We start from the raw sequence: 12,043 nt of genomic DNA, 5'->3' as shown, positions 1-12,043 counted from the left end.
GCGGATCTCTCCTCAAGCAGCGGGAACCACCGCTGGGCTCCCACAGCTTGCAGAGAGCTGCCTGTTTGGGGGCTGGGGTCGGGGGAAGCTCGGGCTGCCCCAGCCCCGCGCCTGGGGGGGAAATAATTTTTTCCCTTTATTTCCCCCCAAAAAAACTAGGTGCGTCTTATGGGCCGGAGCGTCTTATGGGGCGCAAAATACGGTACTCACGGGTTGTTGTTCTTGATTTTGAGTCCAAATTTTTTAAAGGAAGATGTCAGCGCTCTCCGACAAATGGCATGCGGCTTCGCTCGGCAGGGGAAGCAGTAGACTCACAACACCGCGCCACTCCCCGTCCCCCGTTCCGTAGCCTTTAAAAAGGCTCCTTCGCGGGTTGGGAGGGCGCTAACAGTGCCCGCCGAGTCACCATGTCCACGGGCATCCGCGCCCGTGGTTTTTAAGGGTCCCCACGTCGCCGGCGCGGCAAGACCCAGCCCCTGTCGAGCAGATTCCCTCCGGAGCTCGGAGGGAATCCGCCATTAGCCAATTGCGCTAACCCAGAAGTCCATAGGTCCATACTTCTCTAGAGGTCAAAAGCGCCTCCACCCGAAAAGACCATAAACTATAGTTCTCATCTGTTAGCTGTGGGAACACCAGAGCCTTCTCGGCTTCTGGAACCCGGTCAACCATTCTGGAACTCTTCCAGACCCATAGAAACTACACTAACAGGAGAAGGAGTTTTCAAACCTTTCTCAGAGTCCAAAAATATGCAGTCATCCACTCAGCAGCTGGGCCCATAACCAAAGATGTTAGCTATTTGCAGTATAGTAGCACTGCAGAGAGCTTGCTGGGGAGACCATGCATTAAAAAGGGACTCAAAAATAACTTAAACAAGGTTTTAATAACAAAAACAAAAACTCCTTATACACTAAATACATCATCATCATCAACAAAACAACAACAACAACAACAACAACAACAACAACAACAACAACAACAACATATTTATTGTCATTGCCCCTCTCGGGGACAACGAAATTACTTGGCTGCTCCATCCACCCAGGTAGGGCACTCCACACAAAATCAAAACAACTATAAAAAAACTAATTAAAACAATACAGTATAATACAGCAAGGAAGATTAGATGACTTTCAAAGTCCAGGCTTCCCATTCAGGGCCGAGATCGCTCTGGGGAAGAAGCTGTTCTTAAGACGGCTCGTTCTTGTCTTCATTGTCCTGTATCTCCGTCCCGACGGCAGGAGCTCGAAGAGACAGTGACCAGGATGCGATGGATCTTTTACTATGTCCAGTGCCTTCCTATGGCACCTTGTGGCATAAATCTGCTCTAAGGTGGAGAGTGGGCAGCCAACAATGCTCTCTGCTGCCTTAACAACTCTGCACAACCCCAACCTGTCCCGGGTAGTACAGCTTCCGTACCACACACATAAGCCATAAGTGAGCACGCTCTCAATGGCACAGTGATAGAAGGCAAGCAGCAGTTTCTGCGGAAGATGGTTTTTCCTTAGAATTCTCAAAAAGTACAGTGTCTGCTGTGCCTTCTTCACAAGCCCCCTTGTGTTGACACTCCAGGACAGATCAACAACAAACCAGACCCAACCACCAACCCATCCCCCAGGGTAATGGGAGAGCTAGGTGCTGCTCCTTATATACTACACCCAAATGCTGACACAGCCATTCAACATTCAACCATTCAACAGCCAGAACTGAGTTCCAGTGAGTTCTGGCTGGGGAAAAAGCCCTGGGGCAAGCCTAGGGTGGGCCACCTAAGCACAGCTCTCTTGCCCTGCGCCCCTCTGCCACCTTTGCCGACTGAAAGCATGCCAGATGGTTTTCTCTTGCTGGGCTCTGTGGGACGAGGGCTGACTGTGCATCTCTCTCTCTCCACCTCCTAGGTATCCCAGGATTTCCCCCTTCTTGGGAGGCTGGTGGCGCTCTTGTCCCTTCACCTCACAGACAACGTGAAGGAGATTGGCGTGCAGTCAGCGGAGGCCTTGTACCATCTCCATTACATCATGATAGCCAAAATGGGTGAGGGCGATGCTGGGAAATGGCTTGTTTCTTGTAAGCCGCAGGGTGGGAGGTCTGTAGCTCTCCAGAGGCTGCTCCAACTCCCATCATCCCTGAGTGTTGCCCATGCTGGCTGCTGCTGGGGTTGATCAGGGAGTTCAGGAGGGCCAGAATTCGTGCCAGCACTGGCCTAACGCCAACACCCTGTTGGCCAGAGACGAGAGGGCAGTCTTGGGGGAGGGATTCACTGCTGAAGAACATCAGAAAAGCCTTCTGGACCTGACCAGTGGCCCAGCCCAGTCCAGCATCCTGTTCCCACAGGGGTTGGCCAGATGCCTGTGGGAATCCAGCAAGCAGAATTCAAGCTCTTTCTACTCCTGTACTTTGCTGCCTCTGACCATGGAGGCAGAGCATAGCCATCCTGGCTAATAGCCATGGGTAGCCTTCTCTTCCATGAATTTGCCTCATCTTCTTTGAAAGCCATCTTGGTCCGTGGCCATCAGTGCCTCCTGTGGCAGGGAGTTCCAGAGTTTAGCTGTGCACTGCAAGAAGAAGGACCATCCTGAAACTTCAGTTTCATTGGAGGTCCAGTTGTTCTCATGTTCTGACGGTGAGAGAGAAAGCTTTCTCTCTCCACTTTCTCCATGCCATACATTGTGTCTCCTCTTCCTCGCCGTTTTTCTAAATGGACCCCCCCCCCAAATGCTGCAACCAGCTCTACAAGCACCACAGTCCTTTTGGTTGCCCCCTTCTGAACCTTTTTCCCAGTTCTGAATTATAATTTTTTAGGTGAAATCGATAATTGTTTTTGTTGGTCCCAGTGGGAAAACTGGAGGTTTTGAGCAGGGAGCACTAATGCTGGTTTCTTTTGCATGCATATTCCAAAACCCGACCCTGCTTAGGTAAGGAACTGGAGAAGAGGGGGAATAAAAATAAGAAAGGCAACATGGTCAGATGGGTCCGAGAAGACTTCTTCATCCCTGGGCCCTCCCTCTTCCACTTCAACATCGCAAAAGTGGCCAAGGTAGGGGTGGCTTTTTGTACTTGTCAGGGGTTTAGGAGCAGAGGCACGGGCAAGGGAGGAAACAGAGAGCGAAGGGGAGGAAGCAGAAGAAAAGATGAGTGATGACGACGACCCGAGATCTCCTAGTCTTTCCAGTGAATCAGAGGATTCACAGAAAGGAGCACCAGTGGCCAGGGCAAGGGGGGAGTCAAGGGGGGCACCCCAGGAAGATAGAGCCAGAAGGGACTCAGGGGGGAGCAGCTGGAAATCGGGACCAGCGTCACCGCCAGGAAGCAGGGAAGAGGAAGGGAGCCAGGGGGGAAGCGCTGGCAGCTCGCCACAGGAGGGAGGGCATGAGTCAGGAGTGGCCACACCTCCATCGGGGAGCGAAGAAACGGTTAAGAGGAAGGTGGAAGGTTGGGCGCGCGCGCCAAGTTCAAATGCAGAGGAAGGCGGCGCAGTAAGCAGCCCCGAAAGGGAACCAGGTCCTAAAGCCCGGCGCAAGGAGGCAGGAGGGTCCGGGTCAGCGTCAGAAGAATCCCGGAAGGAAGAAGCCCCGGGGGGTAGAGGGACCCAGAGGAGGACAGTCAGGCGGAAAAGGTGGAGCAAGGCTAGGATATTAAGTTGGTGCACAAGGGGCGGAGATTCAGACGGAGCTTCGCCGATCTAGCTACTAGACGTAGAGTTTGCGCGCAGCAGCGTGAGAATGGAAACTGTAATTCAATAAAGACTTTTACCTAATGATCGCTGGCTAGCGTGATCCTCTGTGAGCTAGGATCTTCAAGCAGCTCTGACAGTAAGCTCCGTCTCCCCATTGTGGGCATCTACAGCCTCGAGGAGGGGGGAGAAACAGGTGCCTACTAGCGAGCTCACGAACGGCAGACGACATGACGGCTGAGCAGCAGATAGAGGACCTCAGAAAAGCAGTGGCACAACTGAACGCCGAGGTTCTCGCATCCAGGAAGAGAGAGGAGGAGGCAGCTGCCGCCTGCAGGGATCTCCAGGTCAGGTTAGACGTGCTGACAAAGCAGACACCCCGGCAGGAGGGAATTGGGTTGGCGAGACGGACAGGCGGGCTGGTCTCTCACTTCGATGGGAACCTGCAACAGTATCCCAACTTTAGAGCCGACGTACTGTGCGCACTGCAACTGCTGCATAAAGACTTTAGAGATGAACAAGAGAGAGTGGGGTTCATCATGTCCCATCTGCATGGGGATGCGAAAGCATGGCTACGTAATTTATGGAGAGATAAGGATCCGGCGCTCCAGAATGCGGATGCCTTTATTAAAGCGATGGATGGGTGCTTTTTATCAAGTATTGACGTGGATCTGGCACGGAAGGAGGTGCATGGGCTGAGACAAGGGAGGGCCAGCGTCAGGCAGTATCATGCCCGCTTTTTCGCCTTGGTCAGTGCCCTGGAATGGGACAGAGATTCGGCTCCTGTAAGAGACCTCTTTTGGGAGGGGCTGCACAACTCGATTAAAGATGAGATCGCGAGGGGGGAGAGACCCCGAACCACCCAGGAGGTCGTTCAGAGGGCACTGGCAGTGGGGGTGAGGCTGGAAGGACGTCCGTGGAGCAAGGACGAAGGGCGTGGAGGGCGCGAACCAGCCGGGGGCCCCTCCTTCCTTCCCAGAGAAGCAGCGCGGGCGCAATCCACGCCTCCGCCAGGAGGAGGAGCCGAACCTATGGAGGTTGGAGGTGCAAGGGCTCAGTCAGCAACCAGAGCCCTAGCACCGGCAGCAGTGAAAGCGATGCCTCCTAGAGGGAACAGGAAGTGTTACGTCTGTGAGGAACCAGGGCATATGGCAAAAGAGTGTCCCCAGAGGCCCCACAAGCTCACTGCAGCCTCAGCAATGGTGACTGCAGCAACGCAGCAAGGAGGACCACAGCAGGGAAACGACGCAGTCTGGCTGGAGGAAGAGGCACTGGGGCCCAGCCAGACGTGTTAGTGACGCAGTCCCCAGAGATTTTACAGCCCGTGAACCCCCTCCCGCCCAAACCAGTAGTGAGGCTCACAGCATCTCTCCAGCTGCCCAATGGAATCACCATAGACGTGCCAATCACCATTGACTCAGGCAGCAATGCGGACTTTATAGGGCAGGACTTTGTCGACAGGCACGCTGTGCAGTTGCTGCCGGCCACACTGCCCCTGCAGGTTGTCACGGTGGATGGCAGGGAGCTGCTCGGGGGGCAAGTGGTGAAGCAGACGCCACCAATGGTGATGCGACTTGGGAATCACAGAGAAATCATCAGCTTCAACGTCACTCAACTATCTGACACGCCCGTTGTATTGGGCATGAGTTGGCTGGACAAGCACAGCCCAACGATGGCTTGGTACCAGAGGCAGCTGACCTTCGGCTCTTCCTTTTGTGCTGAACACTGCATTGTGCCCAGGCAGGAAGGAGAGGAAGAGGAGTCACAGCTGCTGCTAGGCACGCTGCAAGCGATTCCCCACAAGTACGCTGAATTTTTGGAAGTTTTCTGCGAGAAGGAGGCAGACAGGCTACCCCCTCACAGACCATATGACTGCAAAATTGACCTGCTGCCGGGGGCGGCGCTGCCTAAAGGGAGACTGTATTCCATGTCAGAGGACGAACTGCAAGAACTCAAGGAGTTCATTGATCATAATTTGCAGCGCGGCTTCATCCGGGAGTCCAAGGCAGTGGGGGGCAGTCCCGTATTCTTTGTTAAGAAGCGGGACACGCCCCAAAAGAGACTCGTAGTGGATTACAGGATTTTGAACAGTGTGACTAGGCCATCGGACTTCCCCATGCCCCGAATTGACGACCTCCTCGCAAAGGTACGGAAGGGCAGAGTGTTCACCAAGTTGGACCTGCGGGGGGCGTACAACCTCATTCGCATGCGGGAGGGTGATGAGTGGAAGACAGCCATGTTCACGCCACTGGGGACCTACGAATATAGAGTTATGCCTTTTGGATTGCAAAATGGCTCCCACGTTTTTCAAGCATTTATGCATCACGTGTTGGCGGGACTTCTCTACAAGACGTGCGTCTGTTTCTTAGATGACATCCTGATCTTTTCGGAGTCGCAGCAGGAGCATGACAAACACGTCAAGGAAGTGCTGAGCAGGCTAAAGCAACATAGGCTCTACGCCAAGCTGGAGAAGTGCCAATTCGACGTGACGGAGGTGGATTTTCTGGGCTACAAGCTGTCTGACAAGGGGCTCGCCATGGACAGCGCCAAGGTTCGAGCGGTGTTGGATTGGAAGAGCCCGCGCAACCGAAAGGAGGTCCAACGGTTTGTCGGCTTTGCGAACTTCTATCGCAAGTTTATCAAGGGCTTCGCGATGCAGACGGCGGCCATCACTGACACGCTTAGCTCCAAGAAAAAGAAGTTCATTTGGACAGAGCAGGCGGAGCAGTCCTTCCAGGCACTCAAGCGTCTCTTCGCGTCGGAAGAGCAGCTGCTTCATGTCAACCCCAGCAAGCCGATGAGGGTGGAGACAGACGCTTCGGACAGAGCCATGGGGGCGGTCCTGCTGCAGAAAGACCCGCAGGGGGTGTGGCGACCGGGAGCGTTTTACTCCAGGAAGCTCAGCAAGTCCGAGCAGAACTACACCATATGGGACAGGGAGTTGCTGGCCATTCACGCAGCGTTCAAGGCGTGGAGGCACTTTCTAATCGGCGCCAAGCACACGGTGCAGGTTTGCACGGACCACAAGAATCTAGAGCACTGGCGCACGGCACAGTTCCTGAACCAGAGGCAGATACGTTGGGCTGAGTTCTTTGCGAACTTCGACTTCCGAATAGAGTATGTCCCGGGGGACACCAACATCATGGCAGACGCTCTCTCCCGTAAGCCACAGTATCTGGAGGACGCAACACCAGCGGCCGCCATGCACATCTTCGCACCGACAGTGTGGGCGTGCGCCGCGGCGACCGTGGACCTAGAGGCGGTGCGACGAGCGTTGCAGGGGGACTCCTTCGCACAAGCAAAGATGGCAGAGGTGCAAAGGGGCAAGGCAGCGGCCGACGGTTTCCAGCTAAGAGATGGATTGCTCATCCGTAAAGGGGCCATCTACGTGCCGGGAGACGAACTTCGAGCCAAGGTGCTGCAGCAGCTGCACGACGCGCCCACGGCCGGGCACTTTGGCAAGGAGAAGACGGTGGAATTAGTAGCCAGGGATTTCTGGTGGCCTGGAATGAGAGGGGAGGTCGCAGACTACGTGGCGAGGTGTGACACCTGCCAGAGGGCCAAGCCAGTGCACAAACCGCCGGCCGGACTGTTGGAACCGCTGCAAACTCCGGTCGAACCTTGGGAAAGGGTGGCCCTGGACTTTGTCACGGATCTGCCCAGCTCAAGGGGCAAGACGGCAGTGCTGGTGGTGGTGGACCTGTTTTCCAAGATGGCCCATTTCATTCCGTGTGCTAAGGTGGCCACGGCGGAGCAAACCGCCAAACTGTTCATAGACCACGTGTTCAAGGTTCACGGTCTGCCACGGTCTATTCTGTCCGACCGGGGGCGGCAGTTCATCTCGAATTTCTGGCAGAAGCTGATGGGCTTCCTGAACGTCAAGATCAACCTGGCGTCGGCGAGACACCCGCAGACCAACGGGCAAGCGGAGCGGGTCAATGCCATCATGCAGCAGTACCTGAGATGTTATGCGAATCAACAGCCTGCGACGTGGGTGGATTACCTACCGCTTGCCGAGTTCGCCTACAACAACACGAAGCACGTGTCCACGGGGGTCACGCCGTTCTTCGCCAACAACGGGAGGCACCCCAGAACCTTCCCGGGACTGGAAAGAATGGGGGAGGGGGAGCCGCAGACAGCAGATGCGTTCGCGTCGGAGCTGCAGGAAGTCCACGATCAGCTGCGGCGCCACCTGGAGCTGGCCAAGCATGCATACAAGGTACAAGCAGACAAGCACAGAAGGGTTGGAGAAGAGCTCCACGTGGGAGACTGGGTTTGGTTAGCAGCCCACGCAGTGCCGGCCAGGTCGTTGGCCAAGAAGAAACTAGGGCATAAGCAACTGGGGCCCTACCAAGTCGAAGAGCAGGTCAACCCGGTAGCTTTCAGACTGGCACTTCCGGAGGGTTCCAGAATGCATCCGGTATTCCACAGATCGGTGCTCACTCCCTACAAGGCACCGCACAGGTTCCAGGAACCCGGAACGGCGCCGAGTCCGGCCAGAGACAGAACAGGGCACGCGGGAGTGGCACAGAAGGAGCGCATCAACGAAGTCACGGAGATTTTGGACTCCAGATGGGGGGAAGAGGGGGTAGAATACTTTCTCGCCAAGGAGGGCACCCCGGCCAGTGCGAACAGCTGGGTGCCGGGCTACGCCTTAGACGAACCTCTGCTCAAAGACGAGTTTCATGCCCTCTTCCCACATAGACCTATGCCAGCAGACTTTTTCGACGACTGGCTTTTCACGCCCACGCTTTCGGCCAGCACGTTCCGGGGGTTCGACTCGGACGAGGAACCGACACGAGACGTCCGTTCCCCGGAGGGGTCACCCTCGGGATCTGCCTCAGAACCCTCGTATTGGTGGGACGATAGACCAGAGGAGCAGTGGCGCAGGAAGTGGCTGGAGGGTCCAGGACGAGCAACGCCGCCAGGAGGAAGTGAGGGAGAGACGGACATGGACATTTTCGGGGACGACCCTGGTTTCGAGCACGGCGGCACAGAGATGGAAGCGGAGGTGACTGTCGTCGACGAGAGCAGGGAGGAAGAACCGGAAGACTTCAGATGGAGGCCCGCCACGGGAAGCGACCGATATCCGACGTTCGTCCCTTTGCAACAGCAGCCCCCAGCTCCAGCACCGGAAGGAGGGGAGGGGGGAATGGGGGGCTTCGAGGGGGGGATGGATGTCAGGGGTTTAGGAGCAGAGGCACGGGCAAGGGAGGAAACAGAGAGCGAAGGGGAGGAAGCAGAAGAAAAGATGAGTGATGACGACGACCCGAGATCTCCTAGTCTTTCCAGTGAATCAGAGGATTCACAGAAAGGAGCACCAGTGGCCAGGGCAAGGGGGGAGTCAAGGGGGGCACCCCAGGAAGATAGAGCCAGAAGGGACTCAGGGGGGAGCAGCTGGAAATCGGGACCAGCGTCACCGCCAGGAAGCAGGGAAGAGGAAGGGAGCCAGGGGGGAAGCGCTGGCAGCTCGCCACAGGAGGGAGGGCATGAGTCAGGAGTGGCCACACCTCCATCGGGGAGCGAAGAAACGGTTAAGAGGAAGGTGGAAGGTTGGGCGCGCGCGCCAAGTTCAAATGCAGAGGAAGGCGGCGCAGTAAGCAGCCCCGAAAGGGAACCAGGTCCTAAAGCCCGGCGCAAGGAGGCAGGAGGGTCCGGGTCAGCGTCAGAAGAATCCCGGAAGGAAGAAGCCCCGGGGGGTAGAGGGACCCAGAGGAGGACAGTCAGGCGGAAAAGGTGGAGCAAGGCTAGGATATTAAGTTGGTGCACAAGGGGCGGAGATTCAGACGGAGCTTCGCCGATCTAGCTACTAGACGTAGAGTTTGCGCGCAGCAGCGTGAGAATGGAAACTGTAATTCAATAAAGACTTTTACCTAATGATCGCTGGCTAGCGTGATCCTCTGTGAGCTAGGATCTTCAAGCAGCTCTGACAGTACTCTTTATTGCTAAGACCGCAGCCACTCCCAGTTAGCAAAGATTTGCTCATTCGGGCCAATGGGGCCCTGCCCCACCAACTTCAGCCTGCCCTCAGGCAGCCCACGCCTTCTAGGGATGAGGGAGAGATTCAGAGCAGTTCACACTGGAAGCCAAACTATCAAATCGAGGCTTTCAGAAACAATAGGAGAACTGAAACACAACCCGCCTTTGAAATTCACATGTCCTTGAATTTCACAATGCCAAACAGTGTGTAAAAAAATACATGTGCGAGCTATTAGTGTAAATAACATTCAGAAATGCATTGTATTAGAATCAATTGCTCAAAGACAAGTGCCCGGTAGCCTAAACTGCATGCAGAATTCTACTTATTGAAATTCTACCAGGTGCTGGGAGACCTAGGGTTCAGATCCCCACTCAGCCCTGAAACTCACAAGTCAGTCACAGTCTCTCAGTCTAACCTACCTCATGAGACTAAAACGGGGAGGAGAGAAAACCATGCATGGGCTCCTCAGGGCGGAAAAAGAATAGGAAAAGTTGACTCATTCAGTGCATCTTTCACGAGGCACTGCCAAGCCAATGAACTATGCCAACCTTGTGGTGGGTGTTTTTGTTGTATATTAAGAACTAAGCACACAGCTGGCAGGTTCCCACCCAGTCTGTTTGGCATTGGTTATATAACGGATAGCCACTATTATTCACCCTCTCTGTTCCTGCGAGAATTTTTTTAAAATTTTCTAGTCTGATTTTAGATTGAACCTCTTCATGTTCCAATGTCATAACCAATTTAAGATGTGGATCGAAAATAGCAAGGCGTCACCTGACTTTTAGTTTTGTTTGTTGTAAAACCTTTCAGCTACTTAAATAAACACATAAATAGAATCACTGAATTGTAGAGTTGGAAGGGACGCGGGGGTCACTTAGTTCAACCCTCTCAAGGCAGAGTGGAGATGTCTTTCACTTGGTTTGTGAAGGCACCCTTGGACTACTGAAACGTGGTCAGAGTGTGGAGCAGAAGAAAACTCCCTCTTCTTTCTTCTTTGTGCCAGGCTTTTGGGGAGCACCTCACGCCCAGCCAGATCAACGAAGTCGTGTTGAAGGCGATTGACAACCTGACAGTGGAAGACAGAGCAGTCTCTCAGGCTGCAGGAAAGCTCCTAAGGTCCTTCCTTGAGGAATGTGGCATGGAGATGGAAAGCGTAAGGCTCAAAACGGAGGCAGGGGGAGCGGGTTTCTTCTAAATTAAACATTCTCTTCAGACTTAGAATTAGCTTCTTTCTGGGAAGTAAGAAGGCATTGTGTGGGAAGTAAGAAGAGCCAGTGTCGTGTAGTGGTTAAGAGCGGTAGTCTCGTAATCTGGGGAACCGGGTTCGCTTCCCCGCTCCTCCACATGCAGCTGCTGGGTGACCTTGGGCCAGTCACACTTCTCTGAAGTCTCTCAGCCCCACTCACCTCATAGAGTGTTTGTTGTGGGGGAGGAAGGGAAAGGAGAATGTGAGCCGCTTTGAGACTCCTTAGGGTAGTGATAAAGCAGGATATCAAATCCAAACTCTTCTTCTTCTTCAATTTCCGTGTCTGTGGCTCGCGCCTCTGTTTCCATCCTGCTGCAGTTCAGCTTCCAAAAATCAAACACCCTGTTTTTCATCTCGCTGTCTGCTTTGGCAGTATTTTAATTACATTATTCCACCCTGTTCATTTCAGTGCAAAGGAAACACAATATGGACAACACTGAGGTCAATTAATAAAACTTTGCTATGATCAAAATGATACCCTCCCAAAACTAACCTACCTATTCCAAACCCTCCCAATCTGGATTCCCCCAACACAACTCCGCAGAGGGCAGAGAAAACTACACTCTTTTATCTTCTCACATAAAAAACAAAAATAAGCCCCAAATACCTGACCTCCCCACCTCAGAAGGAGGATGGGGAATCCCCAACATAGAAGCATATTACATTGCCAGCCAAATACTCCATATAATCCCATATATACTACTAGAAGATGAGCGTAGTATGGGACCCACCCCACTCTCACATGAAAACAAAGATCACCACAGCCAATCACAAACAAACAACTACACCCTAGGCCAACCCCAACCTCTCTCACCACCAAAGGAACACAAGTGGAGAAACCATTTACATAGTTTTCTGAATCGAACCAGTCAATGTCAAGAATAGATCAAATATGGGTTTCGAATGAACTGACTCCAAGAATACTACAAGTTGAAATACAATCTAAAGTAATCTCAGATCATAATCCAATAAAATTGGAACTAAAAGGCTTTGAAGAAAGAACATTTAGATGGAAAATTAAGGGTTATCTTTTGGATGACCAGAAAATTGTAGGAAAAGCACAAAAGAAACTAACTGAATACTTTGTTGAGAATTGCAACAAGGGTACAAAGATGAGCGTAGTATGGGACGCAAGCAAGGCTGTGATGCG

General features: G+C 53.5%; 1 protein-coding gene across 1 annotated transcript in view; it reads left to right on the top strand.

Annotated features, from left to right (window-relative positions):
• The window catches only part of LOC308590433 (maestro heat-like repeat family member 5), a 41,397-nt gene extending 30,235 nt beyond the window's left edge, over positions 1–11,162 (top strand). The window contains exons 10-12 of the mRNA XM_081200476.1: positions 1,893–2,028; positions 2,910–3,031; positions 10,651–11,162. Coding sequence (XP_081056602.1) covers positions 1,893–2,028; positions 2,910–3,031; positions 10,651–10,842 — 450 coding nt within the window. The 3' untranslated portion in view covers positions 10,843–11,162. The remainder of the gene's footprint in view (positions 1–1,892; positions 2,029–2,909; positions 3,032–10,650) is intronic.
• Positions 11,163–12,043: the final 881 nt, after the last annotated feature.

This window comes from Podarcis bocagei (genome assembly GCF_964188305.1).
Source record: "Podarcis bocagei genome assembly, chromosome: 7".
Lineage (NCBI taxonomy): Eukaryota > Metazoa > Chordata > Lepidosauria > Squamata > Lacertidae > Podarcis > Podarcis bocagei.
The sequence above is the reverse complement of the archived record's forward strand: the minus strand, read 5'-3'. Positions and strand labels throughout refer to the sequence as shown.